Source organism: Apis mellifera, linkage group LG3 (genome assembly GCF_003254395.2).
Source record: "Apis mellifera strain DH4 linkage group LG3, Amel_HAv3.1, whole genome shotgun sequence".
Taxonomy (NCBI): domain Eukaryota; kingdom Metazoa; phylum Arthropoda; class Insecta; order Hymenoptera; family Apidae; genus Apis; species Apis mellifera.
In genome coordinates this window covers 6,665,095-6,686,180 of record NC_037640.1, presented here as the reverse complement: position 1 = coordinate 6,686,180, position 21,086 = coordinate 6,665,095, and the positions used below count along the sequence as shown (strand labels likewise).

The 21,086-nt window shown below is 42.6% G+C and overlaps 1 protein-coding gene across 1 annotated transcript in view; it reads right to left on the bottom strand.

Moving 5' to 3' along the window:
- The window catches only part of LOC724853 (probable G-protein coupled receptor Mth-like 1), a 148,812-nt gene that overhangs the window by 9,048 nt on the left and 118,678 nt on the right, over positions 1 to 21,086 (bottom strand). The window contains exon 6 of the mRNA XM_001120757.5: positions 4,059 to 4,197. Within this exon, the coding sequence (XP_001120757.4) occupies positions 4,059 to 4,197 (139 nt within the window). The remainder of the gene's footprint in view (positions 1 to 4,058; positions 4,198 to 21,086) is intronic.

Here is a 21,086-nt window from a genome sequence, read left to right as displayed (position 1 = left end):
AACGAGTTCCAACTATTCTTAGATCGATGTTGAAAACAATGGACGTTTGTCCGCGAATCGCTCACAACGGGATCGAAGATTACGAAGACTACGTTTCAATTTTAAGAATTAATCGCATCACGGAGAAAAAGAAAACGGTAAAAATATGACTTTCTAACAAGTGACTCGGAAGAGAAATCGAAGGATAGGAGAAAAATTGCCACCGTGGCCATAAAGTAAATTCATTTCTTACATTATGGAAGGACTTAATGGTCAAAGTTCAAAAGTGAATCAATATACAAGATTTTTACTCGCTTCCGTTTTCTCTGAAGAGTGCTGACAAAAACCTAACCTCTCCACTTTACGATCTTATACGCCTCTTACATGCGATGCGAGGACGAATTCGAGAAAGAGAAATAATTCGATGAGAGATGAAAGAGGAGGAAGAAGAGAAGAGGAGGGGGGACGGAGGAACGTAAAATGCAATCATGGAGACCGCATCTGTCCGGCTGACGGTTATAGCGCGTGTTTTATCACGTTTATTCAACCGGTAACCTTGTCGCTCCTGGGTCGAGCATAATTCAAAAGGGATTCCTCCTTTTCTTCTTGTTGCGCCTCCTTTGAGCGGCGCTATACCACATCGCCGCCGAACTTTATTTGCGAGCCGTTTATTTTGGCAGTGACGCCCCCAGTTTTAAATCGCGAACAGATAGACCACAGGCGACGCCGACCATTCACCGTTTCGTGAATGAACGTAATTTTCTCTTTTTCTCAATGATTCTTTTTTTCTTTTGAAATTTGGAAGATTCAGCTCGAACAGCCGGTCTTGATATTGTTTTTGTTCGATGAAATATTTTACGCAATAATAATCAGAGCTTTCTCCTTCTTCTTCTTCTTCTTCTTTTCATTTTTATAAGAATTTTATTATTCAATTTTATTGAAACATATTGTTAGAAAATGATCGTAGAGAGTTTAGAGAAATAGTTTCGAGTATTTGTGTATCTATTTCTATTCGAGTTTCTATTTTCATTTCCTCGGGATTCGAATATTTTTTTTTTAAATATATACCGCTGCGAAGTTTGCTTCAACATAGATCCGTGCATTAACCTTGACAGAGATCACAGGCGTTCCTATTTTTACGTCTGATATTTATTTTCGTACTCTAAAAAAGTTTTCATTTGTTCGTTTTCTATTGTACACTCGTGTGAATTCATTCGAAATTTTATTCGAATTAAAAAGATGTTATTCTTCATCGAAACGACAAACGAGTCTCGCATCCGTGTAAAAATTAAGGTTTCACAATTCAGTTTCTCCATCTTGAAACGTTTCAAAATTTTATTCGCTCGAAATCGAAACGAATCATCACCTGATCAATTCTTCAAAATCGCAATTCCTCGAATATAGAAATATTGCATCGAAGATCAACAAATACTTTCAACGATATTTTCATTCAACCGAATAATCCTCCAAATAAAAATCATCTTGTAATTCAATTTACTCGCCTTTTCCAAACCAAAAAGCAATCTTTCATCGATCGATAATTTTTTCGCACTTAAAAATTCTCTAGAATTCCCTAGATCAAACGTGGAATCGTATGATGGAGGGAAGGGAATAAACCATAATTTTTTCACCCCTTGCATCGCGCAACATCGAACAGGTTCGAATATTCGAATTATGCTTAATGGGTGGCGGACGAAAAAGAGCATGATGCTTCTCGAAAATTACAGAACAGAGTGGACACAAAGAGAGAGAGATGAAATAAAGAAAATGAAACGCGAGAGAATCTCTATCCGCCATTATGGTCGGCGCGTGTCCCTCTGTCTGCCTTCGCAGACAGGGATCGAAAAGAGTGAAGGGGGGGGAGGCATGGCCAAAAGAGAATCGCAAATTGAGATCGTCAATATCAATTTCGACGAGGGACGAGGGAGCAAAGGTGGTTCGAAGGGACGGCGTACGAATGGAAAATAACGATTCGATGCCTGATATCTGTCGGCGCGGCCGTGATAAAATAAATTCTCCTTTGAACCCCCTGTGGAAAAAAAGTCATCGGTTGCCAGGCATAAATATTCGGGAGAAAAAAAAAGGAAGAAGGAAAAAAAATGTGATCCGTCAAACTGGATGCTGGTCGCCTTGTGTCAAAAGACAAGGACAGGAAACGTGATATTTTCACGTCCGGTTGGACAAAGAATGTCCCTCGAAGAATCGAGAGGTTTATCTGGCCCATCCGTTCTTCGAGTTCCTCTGAAACTCATCCACCTGATTACGTTATAGTATCAAAATGATAATATTTTATTTGTACATAGCACATTTAAACTCGTATTTAAATTCTTTTCAAAAGAATTTCCACTCCAATTCTTCCTTTACGTCTTTCTTCTTTTTATTAGTAAATACGACTTCATCCAAGGAAACTCGTCGATTCCCAATAAAACAGCTCGTTTATATCCTTCGAATTGCAATCGAAAGTGGAAATACCCGCTCGTAAATACCCATTCCGTCGAAATGAAACATCTTTGCTAGATTTAGAAAAAGAAACCCTATTTATCATCTTATTATTCCATCACGTAACCTATTTTTATATGTGCCTTCCACATTCTCAAAACTTTCTAGATCCTTCCACTCTTCCCCATCATACCTTTCACTTTCCAAGTCTTCAAAATCCAACTGATGGGAAAATTGATTCAAAATCATCGATCCAAGGAACGAGATCGTTTATCGAGACCGTTCGCTGATCTCTGATGATTATATTCCGATGGAACCAGTTATCCTTGATCTTTATCGACTCGAATCACCGTCCTTCGAGCCGAAATAAAGCGCGACTAATAAAAGCCCCCATATTCCGCCTGTTTCTCCGTTCCTGTGTTAATCGTTCCTGCGTATCGCCCCTCCCCTCCCCCGCCACTCCCCTTGCAAACAAACTTCTTTGACCTCGCGCCATTGCAGCTAAGGCTTTTAAACTTCTCGAAGTTTAGCACCGCGTAATCGTTTCAACCGTTCAACTTTTCAGAGGTTGCGGTTCCCGTGATTAGCAAACACTCGCGTTTCCCAAGTTTCGAGGTGATTTCCCCCCTCCCCCCGTCGGTTTATTAACTGTCTCTCGGTCACCGAGGGAGATTAGCATTGGTCCGGACGGAAGATCAGGGCTCGAGATAATTCGGGGTATGGCCATTATATCGGATTTAAAGTAACCGTGGAAAGTTTTAGGGTTTCGGTATCAAACGCGATCTCTTCCGTAAACGCATCGCGGGCTAATGGCGAGAAACTCGGAGGAAACTGAAAATAACTTGGACTTGTATCCGGGTCTTGCGCGTGCGTAGCGATGGGATCGAGCTCCGAGTTTAAATTGCAAGTCCAAGTTTAATTGGAAAATCGTCTCGTTTCCTTTTTTTTTTTTTTTTTAATTTTGACAATATTAAGTTCGATCTCTATGTCACTTTATCTAAAGCTAGTTAAAAAGACGAGAAGATTGATAAACTCTAAAATGTTATTAGATGTATAAAGAATAAAATTTGAATTGGATTATTTTTTATAACAATACGAAATAATGATCGAATTCCACGAAGCGAATATCTTAAATTGAATCTGATTTTTGACTTGAAGTTCACGAGTTGATCTTATCATCGCTATCGATAAACGAAACTTTCCACGACGATGCTCTCGATTTCGAAAGCTGTGAAGATCGTTGATTCTTCTTCTTCTTCTTCCCTTCCCAAATTATTCTTTAAAAAAAAGAAAAAGAAAAGAAAGAAAGAAAAGATAAAAATCTGGAAACATTCGTGGAAAAAAAATTCGGCAAATATTTACACGCGAAAAGAAGACCGCGTGGCTGTTGGCGAGGAGCAGAATACGTTTACGAATTCGCCCGGAAAGCTTTCGAGTAAATATTTCTTTTTCCCTTGTGGATACGGTTGGGAACAGTCATATCCACGTCGGTGTACAAGCAACACCGGCCGGAACACCGTGGAGGAACCACAGCGGGGTAAACCACGGGATCGAAACTTAATTTGAGAGGTGGTGGAGGAAAAGATTCTCGTGGAGACAGTCGAGTAGTGGCCTCGATCGATCCGGAAAAATTCACTTACCGTTCCGTGGTGCTTTTCACGAATTCGCCTTTCCATAGACCGCACGTTAGCTCGCGGGCGGTTGCTGCGAAAAACAGAAGATTGACAGCGAGCAAGAAGCCGATGGGGCCGAAGAAGTATGCCAAGATCGCCATGTCATCTGGAAAATATGTTTTCTCTCGTTTACAAATTTTTTTAATCGATAATTTTTAATATCCAAACAAATTAATACGATGATATTGATCGAAAATTAATTAAAAAGAAAAAGAAGATTGGATACCGGCAAATGCAAATTACATATCTAGAAAATTTTAATTAAAAAAAAAAAGAAAGTATCAAGAAGTATCAATTTAAACCTCTCTCGTTTCATCGATTACTACTAAAAGGCATAAAAATCCTTTCATGAAAATATTAATATTCGTAAGAGATGGAATTATATTTTTATTACATTACATACGAGAATTAAACAAATCTCGTCGCCTCGGTATATAATAAAACGATAAATTCTCCATCTATCTAAAATTCGCCGGATATTATTGATGCGAACAGCTGGAGTGGCGAGGAACAACTCAGACCTGGAAACGCTCTAAATATCTGGATGTTCGCCCCGAGTCTGACTACGTGTTCAATAATAAACGTTTGGATCGCTTGAATGGCGAATCAGTTTATCTTTACGACCTCCGATTCAACGGTCGGCGTTGCGGTTCGATTCATACTCATCCTCGGAGGGAAACGAGGGAACGCGAGAGCTACTCTTCAACCGGAACTCGAAGGAAGGCCGACCACCATTAACGATTAAACTATTACGCGAAATGCTTGTATCGGGTGAACGACTTGGTTAGAGTGGCTAGTTCGCCGTGCTTTTCTTCTTGTATTCCGAACGGCTTATCAGAGTACGTGGAATGCGTTTTAAACTCGCTTTGCTTTAAAAAAAGTTTAGAAAGCATTCGAGTATTCACGCAATATTCTTTTCTTCCTTTTTTTCTCATAATCACTTCTCGAGACGTATCGAGATGAGAAATTGTTTTTATTTTTTTAAAAATTAACTGATTGTATCGTTCATATTATAATTTCGCGAGAAGGAAAAAAAATTTTAAAGGAGTAGTTAGAGGAGTTAAAAAAAGTTAAGTTAAAAAGTTAAAGGAATAGCGTTAAAAAGGCAGAAATTGTTTCAATGGGTTCAGATAATACAATACCAACGTTTAACATTTATATATTTCCCTTTAAATCATCCCTTTTTTTTCTTTCTCTTAAAATAATTCTTCTCCGTTATATATTTCTTTTGTTTATCCCAGTAGCCAAGTTTTAAGATCGAGAAGGATTTATTAACTCAGAATCCAGCAACAAGATTTCAACAAGAGCGCAAATTCTATTCGAACATCGATCCAAATTGAAAAATTGTATACCATTGGACGGAACAGATATCCACCAGATGTTATTAGCGTGTAAAGCAACGGTAAAAACACGTAGGTAGTCGGTTCGATGTCCAAGAGTCCAAGGACGGATTCCTTCGAAAATAAAAAGAAGAAGAAGAAGAAGAAGAAGAAAAAATAGGAAGTTGGATAAACGAAGAAATTCTTCCCAACAGAAATTTTATCCGGAGAATCCATCGGTGTATAGGAAACGAATTCGAGAAAACGGATTCCGGAGCTGGAGGCAGAATATCGATAATCGATGACGGGTAAATAAATCCCATGACGATAGTGCTCGCGATTTCACGAATTCCACAATATTCCTCCTCCCGACTCTCTGCCTTCTATTCCCGGAATCACTGTATGTGTCCGCTGGTCACGGATCGACCAATTTCTAAACCGCTTTGTTGCGCAAGTCCCTATTTTTGTTCCTCACCTGACAGCTTTATTTTCGCCTTTCTAAACGGGATGAATCGAAACAAGGAGACATCGCCGAAATTTCATCGCCTTCCCTCGTCAAGCCTCGAGTTTGATCATTGCTCGAAAGCAATCGCATCTTGATTCACTAATGCTTAAAAAACGTTCCAATTTCCATCGTTAAACGTCCATTGACAAAAAACAAAGAGACAGAACGGCGAGAATGGTCGAATAATCCGCCTATATATTATTCGAGAAATTTCATCTACGCGCTACAGCTTCCCAACTATTCTTGAAATGACGAGAGGGGGGAAAAAGAAAAAAAAAAATAGAGAACCTCGAAAGAATAGAGAGCAAGGAGAAGGGGGGGACGGATGGAGGGAGGATGAAAACACGGCAAAAATGTGAGAGCCGCAAATAGATCGATAATTCATAGAGGCCGATATAAATCAGTGGGGTCGGTCCCTCGCTGACAGGGACAGTTTGTTTTTCCATCGTAGTTCCACACCGTTCGAAAAGATGCTCAAAGGAAATGAACGCGCGTCGTCACCATTTGCTTGTCGTCTAAATGGTATGGCTACTCGACGCTGCTCACTCGTTTCATTTATCCCCGCGATATTATTATTACACCGCGATATTATTTTTGACGCGAGTCGATTCGTCGTCGTCGAAAGTTGCGCGCGCATCGGGGATCAATTTGTTAAAGGGATCGAACGAACGAGAGGCCGTGTGTACTTTAATTACTTTGCCCGATATTTTCAATATTCCGCGTATGGGCGTCGTTAATTGGATCCATTTGTTTCCCTTTTTCAAGATCCGATTACGATCCTGGTACTACCGGCTTTTCGGATATTTCTCGCGGTTACGCTTTCGCCCTGCTCCTCCTCCTCTCTGTCCCTCCTCTTGTGTCATTATTCTCCGCAATTTCAATCCTCCGGTTCGTTACCGGGTCCGCTCGTTACCCGGATCGATACCGACTTCGTCGATACGAAAATCGCACGAGATCTCGAACGAGGTTACTATCCTCCCAACATCTGTTCCTACCGTTCCAACTGTTTCCTCTCGCGAAACGATTTGATTATCGTTGATTCGCCGCTTGCCGCTTCTCCGCTCTGACGATGAACGTTCGCTCTTTTCGTTTCGATGACCCGATTCTCTCTTCCTTTTTTTTTTTTAACGCGTGCATGTAACTGGGTATGAGATTATTGCAAGTGGTTTCGTACGAATTCTAATGGATCTCTTTGACTTCGTTTAGAATATTGATAAATTGATTGATAAAAATGGATAAGAAGCAAGCAAATCGATGTCAGAATTGCAAGAGTCTTCACTTTTTTCTTTCCCTTCTCGAATCTCAATATAGGTAATTGGCGAACGTTTAAAATTTGTTGAAAAATCGTTCACAATGTAATCGAATCGTTACGAAACACGACAACTAAATTCGACACTAAATAATTGCTGATCATCCCCTCTTCCTCGGTTTCTTAATCCATCATCTCAAACCCATCATCTTTTTAAAATGAAATTACGTACTCGGCGATCCTCTTCCAAGTAATTTAGCAAAATAACCTTCGTCAAGCCAATTTTCCCTTAACAGAGAAGTGTCGAAAATTGCCGGTTATTAATCCTTAACCATCCCGAATAATCGCAATCAAAAAACACGTTCAATTTGCGCGCCCAACCGCCATATCCAACCATCCAGAAAAAGGGTCACGAAACCGGCTTCTGTACCTCCACTCCCCTCCAACCGTTTAATCGTTTCTCTTTTCCACCATGCGGAGAGACGGTGAAAATCTACAGGAAGCCGAACGGCGATCGTGTAATGAAAGTCACGGCACGCGAGACACGATCCTCCGAAATTACGGATCACGCGAGAGGAAAACGTGCGTGCGTGTCTGGATCCCGAAATCCCAGGAATTCCTAGTAACACCTATGAATATGAATACAGTCTTCTCGAAGCAACGCATCGTTCGAGTTTTCGTGAACCGTCACGTCCCTACGACCGATCCATTAAATATATATATAGCGTAGAAGAGGGAAACGCGGATAACTAGTTTTCGAGTAAATTGATACGTTGGCCATTTTTTTCGCCATGTTTTCATGCGCGTGTACCCTCGTGCCTTTTTTCTCGATAGTTATAATCCAGAAGGACAATTACTCGGTCGATAAGTAATTGCACCCCTTATCGCGCAACCGGCTTGTAACTATGGAGAAAGAAAGTTTCGCTTCCTTTTTTCCCGTTTTTCGTTTCTTCTTTTTTTTTCGTGTTTTCTTCGATCCATCCCTTGGTTCTCGATCGTGCAGAGAGAAATGCAGCAACGCAGTCGATATTTATATTATACTAGGCGGGGAGAGAGAAAAAAAACTTGCGATTTCGAGGAAACAGAGGGCGAGTCCCGATTTCACCGATCATCAACCTCGTTTCGGTAGGGAAGCGCGTTAAACGCTCTTTCATTCGCGCCGAGGATCGTTGCGTTTTTATCGAGCTCGCGATACAAAAATGTCCCTGGTGTGCCATTCCTTCCCGCCCCTCCCCTCCCTTGCGGTCACCCTCCGTGAACCGTGCGTCGCTGAACGAATAAAGAATACAGTTTTTTCTCTCTCTCTTTTTTTTGGTTCACGTTTACTGATCCTGGTATTCCTCTCCCTCCTTTTTTTCTTTTTTTTTTTTTTATATACCGAGAAAAATGGCTCTATTAACGGTATCGGTGGTTAGTAATTGGACGGTTTGTCATGCGAGCGATAATAAAATTTTAGCCGCGGCCGCGCGAAATCCATTCAGCTCGCCAGGCAGCGCCAGGCCGAGTTTTATGGTAAATAAAGAACGATCCGAGGCTTGGACCCTTCCCCCCCCGTTATCGGACCAATTCCCTCTCTGCTAAGCGGTCTGCCTCTCCGCAACCCCCACGCGCGCAATCTGCCAGAAGCACGCTTCCACGAGGGCCCCATACCCCACTTATGGAGGGAGGGTCGCGCCCGTCCGCAAACAAACTCATAAATAAAATCCGTACAGGCCGCAACTTTCATGGATGGCGGCTCCACGAGGAGCGGAAAAAGAAGAGAAGAGAAGAGGAGCAGGAGGAGGAGGAGGAGGGTTTGATATCGAGGCTGCAGTTGCTGACCCAGTTGCCGCGCCGCGTTAATCCATGGTGGTCCATGCAGTGTGAAAGATCGCCTCGAGGATTTGCTCGCTGTCAACGACACGCGAGGGATAAATAAACACGCGTGGCACTTGGATCGATCGGTTTTCCACCCTGAGTCTGGCGATACTTTTACTTTGCGTCTCAAATTTCTGGAAGAATTATTTGGAAGAATAATTCTTTTCTTCAATTAGAGTTCTATCTCTACTGAGTTAATAAACATTGAATTTCTATCAATATCGTGTATAAAGGATATTTGTAAGACGCGTATTTGTAGCTATTTATATTTTCTGAAATTTCGCTTTTATTGATACGAATTAACAATATTTTTAATACACCTTGAGAGTGATAATTTCCAACATCCAGGATTTATAAAATGGGAAATGATATTTATGATTTATTTCCAGACTTGGCAGAATCTTGTTACAACCTTAATTTCATCAACCTCCCTCTCGCGCGATTAATACACCCTTTCAAATTTATTCCCAACGGCCGGAAATATTCGACTCCCGAAACGACACTTTTCATCCCCCGGCGTGTAATTAAATACATAATACCGTTCTTGTCTTTCAATATCACGTTCTAGCATTAATACAGGCGGTAACGAAGAGAGGACTTTACGATTCCTCATCCATTCTCATCCCTCCATCCAGCTTTTCTTTCCTTCGCATTCAACGGTCCCCACGTTATTCATCGTAACCGAACTCCAGAAGTTAACTCCGAGTTAACGAAGCCGGGTCGTATCGATCAGAGGCAACGCGGATCCGCGAGTCGCGCGGAAATTCAAACAGGAGGAAACGAAAGTTTCGAAACGTCGAGTCTCGGATAAACCGAGCCAAGTGCCTCGCCACGGACGCGAGCTGGAATATTAAAACGGACGCGTTATGCCTCCTCTCTCCTCTCCTTTTTTTTCCTCCTTCCACCCTTCCTTTTCTCTTTTTCATCTCGGTCGGATGGCTGGGCTCGACTCAAAATTCAACGCCCGTTCCTCGCGAGGAACCGAGGAGCCAAAATTCAACAACTTTTTTTTTCCCCTTCGTGGAGAAAAAACTCCACTGCCGAGGGAACGTCCGGTCTTCTTGGCCAAACTTTTTCTATCAAGATTACCTGGAACGTTCCTGGGAGGAGGGAGGAGGAGGAGGAGAAGGAGGAGAGGATAACCTTTATCATCCTGGAGCCGCAACTCGAAATGGATTTTGTTTGCTCCGCCGAGAGCAAATAATATTTTGCTGTAAGTCGATGGATCCGCGTGTTTTTAATCAGATTCTTCGATTCTTTGCTCGAGGAGGAGGATACGATGGAAAAGACGGGTTGGATTTAAATGGATTTCGTTTGGGATAGATCTCTGGGGGGGAAAGAGATTCAATTCTTCCTAGTTTCTTTATATATCCGGGATCTATAGACGATACAGCAGCTTTTGTTTCGAATTAATTTTTCTTAATGCATTTCTCGTCGACTGACTTATTGCGGATCTATTGCGGTAAATCCAATTTGAAACGAAAAAGAAGAAAAAAAAAAAAAAAACATTGAAATATCTTTTCTCTCCACTTGGCAACCCTCTTGTTAAAAAATTCTGCTCTGACAAACAACTCACGACTTAATTTAACGCGAGTCACGCAGATGATGATAATAATAATAATAATAATAATAATAACAATAAAAAAGAAAGAAAACAAAAAAGAGAAACGTCAAAACACGCGTCTCCCCCATTTCACGTTGAAACTCTTGCCAGGAAAACATTTTCTATTATCAACTCGGCTTAATCCAATTAAATTACCGAGCGCGACCAGGTAGCCAACTTTATTTTTTGCCGGCCGGTTTCCGGTAAACAGAAAGGCGGAATCTGCTGTTAGAGACGAGAGGAAGGGGGGAGGGAAGCCCGCGAGGAAACCGGTGCGTCGGAAGGAAAGGGGAGAAGGAAAGGGGAAAAAAGGATGAGAGTAACGAACGAGTTACGAATCTTATTGGGGGAGGGGGTGGTAGAAGAGAGCGAAACGGCCGTCTATATTTGCTGGGTTTTGGCGGGTCGCCAACAATAGCTGTTTCGGCCAGGTTATATCTCACTCCATGGCAACCCATAACAAACATAAGTGAATTATGTCGACGCGTGCCGTTCGATACTTTACGGGAGGAGGCGGCGCGGTCAAACCCGATTAGTCCGGCGTGGAAAACGCTTCGCGAGATCAATTGCATGCGCCGCGTGTCACCTTCTATCATCCCTCGTCGACTCTCTCCCCCCCCCCCAACTCTCCACCCGTATTCCCCTCCACCCCTTCCGTCGCCGTTGATTTATCCTTTTAATACGGGCTGGTTTTTCGGCTGATCGCATGCGGGAACACGACAAACAGATTTTTCACGCTATGCAAATCGGGATTATGATAGATCAGCGGCGTAACGAGAAACAAATCGTTAATGAATATTCAGCGGTGGGGTGTCGGTGGGGCGCGGATTTAATACGTTCAACGATTATCGTTGTGGCGTTCTGTTTCTCGTAGCGGGATAAAAAGAAAGAAAGAAAAAAAAAAATATATTTATCGCGGAATCATCGAAAATGAAGGAGGTGAAACGCGTGAAACGAGAACGCTCGATGTGTAAATTAATCCCTTTTTAGGGATTTATTACTTATTTGTTTGTGTATTTGTTATATCTTTTTTTTTTGATTAAGACGCTAGAAAATTAATTCACACTTATTTATTTTTCAAAATATATCTCGTAGTGTCGTAATTTGGAAAATCAACTCGGTTAAAAATGTTCTCGACGATATCTGGAACGCGAGGGAATACACGAAGGAGAGGAACGTGGCGCTTTCATCGGAGGGGCTCGCTAATGGTATCATCCCTCTTCGAGGACGAAGAGAGTCGACAAAGATTTATCGGCGGGCGTCATTGTAATCGGTGCTGTTTTTCCGGATCATCGGAGACAGGATTTACGGGCGGCATTCCCATGCCGTGGCAACAAGCTTTCCTCGCTTTATCAATTACGCGGTATGCGCGCGTCTGGGTGGCGGAAATCGGTCGCGCGTAAATCAACGCGCGGAGGAATTTGAAAACAGGAGAGAGAAGAGAGGGAGAAAAAAGGAAAAAACGCGCGAATCCTCGTCGAGAATTATATAATTAGGCAGCACTTTTTTCCACTCGCACACGAATGGATTCGAATCTTCCAACCCCTCCCCCCTTTACTTCTCCTCCTCGGTCGGATTTGATTTATCGGCCGGCGTCATTTTAATCACCGACGGTTTTTCAGATAATCGAAAGTGATTGCGCGAGCTTGTATCAGCGTATCGGGCCAACGATTCCGCCCCCAACAAATTTCCACCGAGGCCCCCCTTCATCCCCCTCCCTCCCTCCGTAAAAAACCGATCGCTCCGCGAATTTTCCAGACGCGAATGAAAACGAATTCGCGTGTTACTCCCTGCCTCGCGGTAGATTTTCACCGTTGTTTTATTTATACGCGTTACGGTAGAAAATTTTCCTGTCGTCCATTGTCCCGGTTGCTTCGTTCGCTCGATTTTTAGGGGGATTTTAACAGAGGAACAAATACATACCGTGGCCCTCGAAATGCAACGATAACTGACATTCGAAATAATCGACGTGTAGTCGACGATGATATGAAAATGGATGCGAAGAATTTTTTTTTTTCTTTTTTTCGAGATATTACTCGATATTCACATTTGTTTCGATGTTCTTTCTTTTCTTAGAGGATTACGATCTACGTTAATCTTTTATTTTTAACAACGTCTTACGCGTTACATCTTGAACGATCGAAGAAACAATAAATTGAAAAGTTCTAAACGTTGTAACATGGATAATTATTATCTCGATAGTGTCGTTAAACTTTTAAATGAGTCAGAGAAACTATGACAACAATGGTATGTAGTTTTAAAAACTTTTCCGACCAAACACATTTCGTCATCTCGAAGATAGCGCACGTGTTACAGATCCAGCACGCGCTATTTAGAAAAAAAAAAAAAAAAATATCGATGACTAAACCCTGGTGAATCTCAAGATCGATTGTGATAAATTAACAAAGGCATTAACAAAGTAAAGCAAAGATCGCTCTCTCCCTATCGAAAGGATTAATTAAAATTCTCAAAGCGATTATAGATTCGCAACACCGCTTCCCTCCAACTCCAGTTCCCGGGTATATATACACATCCCCCGAAAGAAAGAAAGAAAGACAATAAGAAAATTCCTTCCTACCCTCCAGTATTCATTGCGACCTCCAAGCCTCCAATAAAACGAGAGTACGTGATAAATAGAGCAGGGGCTCGACCATTTGCCACGACTCTTTAGCATTCGTTAATTTTCTTCCCCTCCCTCCAATTTTTCCTCATCACTGATTCCTCGTAATCGCGAACCTCCCTCTTCTTATCGATCCCTTCCTCGAGTATTCAGGATACGATTTCACGAACCGTTATCAACAGCAACGATTTGCTTCGATATCGATCTTCACGCGGTTCGTTTCTTGATCGATCTCTTCATCTTCCATTCTTCAAAGCGTAACGAGGTCGAGCAAATCCGATAATTCCAAGCCTCGATGATAAACTAATTTTTAATTCGCCAATTTCCCAAAAGCTACGTCGTCCAAAACGATATAAATCGATCGGTTTCGGTTATTAACGCGGGTCATTATCAATAGAAGAGAATTTTCAATCGAACTCCACTCCTCCTCTTCGTCCACGCGGCCAGGATACAAAGGATATTTATTTATTTATTTATTTTTCTCCTTCTTTCGATCGCTGATTATTCGCGCCGCTGTTATTACAGAGGAAACGAGCCACGCCGATTCGTTTAATCGCGCACAATCACGCCTATTAATCGCATTACACGCGCTCGTTTCATTCACAGTTACGCATTATATCCCCGTTCTCCACGACGTTTAACATTAACCATGGCGGATCTTAAGTTTTTCTTCAAGAAAGAGGAAGCGGAAGCGTTCACGTTATCGTTTGGAATACTTCTTTTCTCTTTAATTCTCCTTTTTTCAAGTTCGAGAATAGATAGAACACGTATCCTTTTTAACTGTTAATAGAATTGCTGCTCGAATCTTTATCCTAAGTAATTTGCAAAGAAATTTTTTTCCTATTTTCATAAATTGCACGTTTTTATCTGATGAAAAGTTATGAGGCGATTATACGTATTTTTCTTTTTTTTTTTCTCCTTTCCTTCATACTTTATAAAACATATATATCTTTCGATCGTTTCACTGGCTACCGTTCAGAATAATCCTACAATTGTATCTAAAATTCAAATTAACGTGTCAGAAATTTAAAAAAAAAATAATCTCTTACGGAATTCTTTCTCTCTTAACTAAACTTAATTAAATCCCGGTCGAAGCCACTCGAGCGCGAGCAAATCCCGCGTTAAGTCTCTTCAACGGAGCTGTCTTTCAATAAGAGAGTTTCACTGACCGAAGCGATATAATAAATATCGGCGCGCGACAAGCTTGCCCGTTATTTGGAGGGTGTGTGTTGGTGATGCGGAGTTAGGGATGGCGTTTCGCACGGTCGAGTTGGACAGGTTATCTCTCTAATCCTATCGTTTCGGTGTACGCCATTTCCAACCCGTGCCGAACTTCCAGGGGCATGAGATTGCATAGATACGGAGGATAGCCCGGAGATTTACCATTCTAATGTATGCGAACGTTAGTTGAATATTCCGCCGAGGCCACTGCCACCGAAACGTGTCTCGAGCCTCCTCGAGCCGCGTTCTCATGTTTTTTTCACTATTTTCACTCCGGGGAGGGCGGGCCGCGTTGGGAAACTGAGAACGTGCTAAGTTATCCCTTTAAAAAAAAGGGGCTCGGCTAATCTCGATGCAAAGTGGCGAATAAAAGATCCTTTTAACGAAAATTTCTCAAATTTATCCTTCTATATTCGCGATAATTGATGCCGATAATTGTATCTCTTCTCGCGGATGATATATCGAAGCATAGTTCCGTTCAAAAATTCCATTTCTCGAGAAATTTATCTTTTTATTCGACGAAAAAAACAATGATAAACGCGATCGAGCTAAATTCATTCCACGATGAAAAAAAAATGAAAAAAAATCGACAGTGTACAGGTGGAGTAATAACGTGCTAGGGGTTGGATCGTTTCGAAGCTACTTAAACCGTGCGCGTCGCAGTGGTCCGCGCGCTAGTTAGTAGTAGGCTTAGAGAAAAGGGGGTGGAGGAGTTTCGCACGCTGGGGTTGGAACTGGCTGGCACCAGATTTATCTCTCTACCCCATCGTTTCGGGGCTAGGATGTTATGGGGCGCGGCGGAACGCCAGAATGCCGGTGCACCGAGAGAGAGAGAGAGAGAGAGAGGGGTGACTCGAATACCAGAGACTCGGCTTTGAAGCACGGGATCCTCTGCTCGATGTGCCGGTAAATGAGTTTTCTTACGTCCCTGCGTTTATTCACCCATCCTTCCACCACCTTTCCCCGTGGGAACACTGTCTTCTTTCCCCCCCTTTCCTTCCTTCCTCCCCTCTTTTCATTCATCGGTTTATTCCTCGTCTCGCGTTACAACTCTCCCGCGTGTTCTCTCTTTTATGTGGAAAAATTGCAGGGAGGGAGTGAAAACGACTATTCGATCCCTCGAGTAATTAGGAATTAATTGTCTGTCTAATCGATTCGTTCAATATCTGGTGCGAATATTCTTATTATTATTATTTATTTTCAATTAATTAAAAAGTTGAATGATATTTCTTATACAATTTAAAGCTTGAATGTTTTCAATGTTTTTTTTTCCAGTGGACAAAAAACTTCTAATCTCTAATAACTGAAACATTTCGTCTCCTGGTAAACCTCTCAAGTTCGTATCGAGAACTTTTTTTTATAAATGAAGCCTTAAACATTTTTCTTATCTTTCTCAAGTTTCTTCGAGAGCAGATTGTAAAGGCAATTACCGACCGCAAGAAAAGGGGGTCGAAAAGTCAAGGCAAGAGGGAAATTGTTTCCACGCTGTTTACGCATTGGAAACGGGGCTTGCATCGTACGACCGTTGTTACCTGATTTCAGGGTAACGATACACTTAAGGGGTTGAAAAGGGGGTCGTGGAAGTTCCAACGGTGTTTTCGCGCGGTCGAAGGGGTTGGACTGGCTGGCGCCAGGTTTATCTCCCGACCCCATCGTCTCGGCCCACGTTGTTATGGGTTGTGCTCGAGTGACAGGGGAGTGGGGAGGGGATGAAGTACAAGGGCACCGTGGAAAAGACGGAGAGAGACGCGAAATAGAGGAGGAGTTGTAGGACGGGGAGGGGGTGGAAAGAATGCGGGGGCGAAGAAGGTGCGAAAGAGGAAGCGATCGACAAATGGAAGGGGAAGGAACATCGAGGGGAGGCTTTTAAGATTCGCCGCTGAGTTAAGGTCTATTATGATGTTTCCCATACAAATATGTTGTTGTTTTTATCTTTAAAAATATCTAATGGAAGACGCGTAAGAAAGATATTTATGCAAATTTATATTTGACTTTTTCGTGGGTTAAAAAAGTATCCTCCTTTGTTTAAACTCTATCTATATTTTCATCATTCTATCGCTTTCTTAAAATTATCCTATTTTATTAAAAAGAGAATTTCCATACGATCCCTTTTTCATTTTAAAATTTGTTCGAATGGTTAAACTGGAGGGTTTCCTATTCTTATTTTCCCAACCACACTGTATTAAATCTAATCCATCTGCAAGAAGTAATCCACGTCCGTTACCGCAACAATAACCATCCCCCATTAACCGTGAACCACGAAAGCTACGCAACAACGAAATTTAGATAGCGATCGATCGAGCGGCGCAAAAACATCGGAATCGATTCCAACGGGTAGACCGCAAGAAGATGCGAAAAAAGGGAGAGGCGAGAAAACACAATGGCGACCTCTGCTATAAGGAATATCGCGTACAATTGCGAGAGAAAGAAAGAGAGAGAAAGAGAAAGAGAGAGATGGAGGAAAAGGGTTGGAAACAGGGGGAGGAAGGGAAGAGGGTTAACGTCCGTTGCAGAACAGTATCCCTGCTGCCTTGTCCCTGTGAATCCTTCATCTGGCACCGGTGCAAAAGCATTGTGTCAGGACGTAACAACTCGCGATAGTACGACGCAGCCTCCCATGGGGCACCATTATCCTGATTTAGCGGCACACAGCGGCTACGACTCTATTTCCCGTACGCGTTTTCCCGGCTATACGCCCACTCCTTTGTCCAGCTTAGCTTTATTTGCGCGAAAAAGGGAGAAAGAGCGTGCGGTCGGGCCAGCGAATTGACACGTTTGAGTGCACCCCCCTCTTTCTTTCCCAACGCGATTACGTGACACGAAGACGCGCCATTCTCGTCTACCTGCTTTCGATCGTCTCCCTTAACAAGAATCCTCCATACTCGGGATTTGAATCTGTCAGTGTATTACGAGGATCGATTATGGGGATGTTGTTTTCCATTTAGATGAAATAAAAAAGAATTTCTATCGTGGATAACTCTATTCTATCTCCTCGATCCGAACAAAATAAGAATGTTTAAACATTTTTGCAATCTTACGAATCATCTTCTCGATTAATTTTTCACCTGTCTCGTCCGGTGTGCGTCCTTGCGGTATAAATTCGAGAAACGAGGCAAAGTTATTGGGGCAGAGAGATATATAAACAAGGATCTTCCGTCGCGGTGCAATTAATGTAGCCGCGAAGAGGCGGCACTACTCGTGGCGATGTTTAACTCGAGAGCGGTTCCAACAAGCTTCGTATATTTACCAATAACATGGAGCACAAGCGTTCCACGAGTCGAGTGTGTTTTGAATGGGCCGCATGCTTGATGACTGATTGTGTTTCTCAATGGTGGTTTCTCCGTGTGCCGTTCCCGCAACCCACGTTGCACAATGCGTCGCGTCGAGTTTCCCACTGTTGGCGTTTCAATGAGCTCTTCACGATAAATCTAATATTATCTTGGTTGGCGCTCGGGCCAGAGCCTCGCCACCAGTGCACCAGCTTACTTGAAAAGGCGCCTCGATATCATCTGTACTTGGCAACCGAGCGAGTTTCAATTTCTCTCCCGCTGAAAACAGTTTCGGGACTAATGAAGATCGACTAAAAGGCGAGTAAACGAACGAGAGAGAGAGAGAGAGATCAAGGGTCTCGCGATGGCGTCGCTCCAAGAATCCGCGACTGCAGAAACGAGTTCGGCTTCGACTTCCCCTTCGAGAACATCCCTCTTTAACTCTGCTGAAATTACGCGTGGAATAACGTGATCGATGGAGATCGATGAAACTCGCGCAAGAAAGGAAAAAAAAGGAAGGGAGAAAGCCGATCGAACGAAGAGAGAGAGAGATGGAGAGACGGGCCGTTTTTATTACCCGAAAATCATTCGTGCGGAAACCGAAACGAAAATACACGCAACCGGCGACGTTTATATTTGTCAAAGGAAATAAAAGCTAAATATTAATCATCGAGGAGAGAGGGAGAGAGGGTTGTGTGTGTGCGTAACTCCTCCGACCGGCGTCGATAAATATCGCGACCGCGGGAAATTAATACGCGACGTAGTAGCACACTGTTTAAAACGAGTATTTACGGGACGAGTGAGAGAGAGTTCCGTTAGTTCGTACGAGAAAGATAAAGAGCTCGTCGGATTACGGGTTGCAGTGGATGTGGATTACGAGGGGGGAGATGCTCGTTAAATAGGCTGAAATCGTGGCCTGAGCCGTGAATAAAGACGCGACACAGCGTCCCCGTTCACCTCCTTATTATCCTCTACTACTCCTCGCGTGTACGCACGAATAGAAAGCTGGTGGTCCGGAGGGGGGTTATTATTAGGGATTCGAGGTATTAAACGTATTCTGGGGGTAGTATCGATCTTCTTATTCGGCTACCCTGCCCCATACTTAAATACAATCTTTCGGCAACGCATCTACAATCCGTGTAATCCTCTTAGCGAAGTATTCCTGCGCCTGCCTGGTACGCGGGTCCTGATACTGCGTGCCATTGTTTCTTATCTCAACTGATTACGATGCTTGTGCATACATACGTATGGCAGGGGAGGGTAATGGTGCTCGGGGAGGGGGGTAAGAGTAAGGGAAACGTGAGTATATATACACGCGTTATAACGAGATATTTCGGCCATGGAGTAATCCTCTTAACGAAATGTTCGCTATTAGGCCATCGACTTTGCTTCCTCCTTCGTTTTTTCCTTAATCATCGAGATTTAAAGGAGGGAGGGAGGTCTCGTTTAATTACGATTTATGGATCTAACGAATCCAGGAAAAATGGACGAGTGGATATGGATGCGGAAATTTTCCACGAAATCGTGGAAGTAAGTCTTCTACGAAGTGGAAGTTTTTATGGATAGCGCGTGGTCGTTTCGAATCGTTGGCGCCACATCTGATCGTAACTCGTCTCTTTCGTGAAGTATTTGACGATCATAATAAAATTTGTATCTTAATTTTCTACACCGAGTTCGATCTCCTTCGAGTGACATTTCTTTATTGATAGCTGGGACAAGGATAAATTAAAAAATCTGAAACTAACTAATTATAAAAAATCGTTATAAGATTTACCTTTTTTTCTTCTTGGTCGTAATTGTATTTAACGCTAGAATTATTGGTATGCACTATCTACTTACACGTATTGAAGCGATGCTATAAAAATCGGTAGATGTGTCGCGTAATTACGTACACGTGTTATCCGTACAACAAATTGCAATATTAATTTCCATGGGTCGATTGATCCGCAAAAAAAGGGGAGATTTCGGAACGAAGCGACTTTTTCACTGTTGGCGCAGCGACGACGACAGAGGAGCGAGCGGGTGCTTGATTAGCAATTAATACGCGGCTAGCCGATCGATCCATCGATTAACGAAACCGATTTAATCAGCGCCCCGGAACACGATTGACCAGTCCTATTAATTAGCGGAATAATCGGATCACAGGGAATTACGTGTTAACCGTCCTCCTCCCGGCCTGTATTACTTTCGATAATAGGCTCCATTACCGTCTGTGCTACTGATCCGTTACTAATGTCAGCAAGTCCGTCACCGACTGTCGTTCGAGAACAACAGGACAAAACCAGAGAACGAGAGAGGGAGAGAGAAAGGTTGGGATCCACGAGGTTTCGCATTCATGCATCGACGGAAATTAATTCACTGATCAAGTCGTGTGTGACGCGATCGAATTAATTTGCGGCGTTCGTACAGAGCGGATTAATTATCATCACTGGAAGCATCGTCTCATTGGCGCCATCCGATCTCTATAAGCAATATATACGATCCTTCGTCTCTTCCGAAATTTCTCTCCGGATCGAATTTTTAAATATTCCTCTCTTTTTTTTTTTTTTTTTAAGTAATATCTGTTTCGCGTATCGCTGGACGTGTTTCATATAAAATTGTAGAGAGTTTACAAGCTTGGAACGTGCTAAATTTTTACTTTAATCCTAAAACTTACTTTATAATCCCGCTTGAGCTCTGGTTAATCCTAGGTAACTTTAATCCTTTCGAGCTAAGACCGTGATAATACGTATCTTTTATAAAAATTGAACGGTGGGAATTGTAGATTTTTGTTCCTTGGGAACGAAAATTCCTTGCTCTTAATATAATCCTGTTCGAAAGTTTCGAACAAGAGTGCGTAATTTCTGGGATCAAAGAAAGACGTAAGCGAGATTTTACTAAGAATTTTTGACACGAGACGATATCTGCAATGCGTCTTCGCCTCCTCCTCCGATCGGTGCGCTCCTCTTCTGTCTCTGTTCCCCGCCAGTTAATCTTTTCTTAGATTTCTCGGTTTATAAAATATCGAAAACGGTTTGTTTAATCTACCACGACCAGACGTTACTTTGAAAAATCACTGCGTTGATTTTCCTCGAAAACAGAAGAAACGAAAGAGCGCGCAAAATCGCAATAACATTTCGCGATCGCGAAACATTTTCTGGTTAATACTCCTCTTCCGTTCACCGGCATCGAGGTCCAACGCCGCATTTTCAGATCATCCCACTCGAATTCCCGCCCTCTTTAGGTAATCAGAAAGGGGGAGAGATCCCTGGCGGAGCTTTGATTAAAGTCAAGGCTCCTTTGACAAGTAGAAAGTTTTCGGTGACCGAGAGGAATTCGAAGGGTTCTCCTCGCGACTTTGCAAGGATTTTCC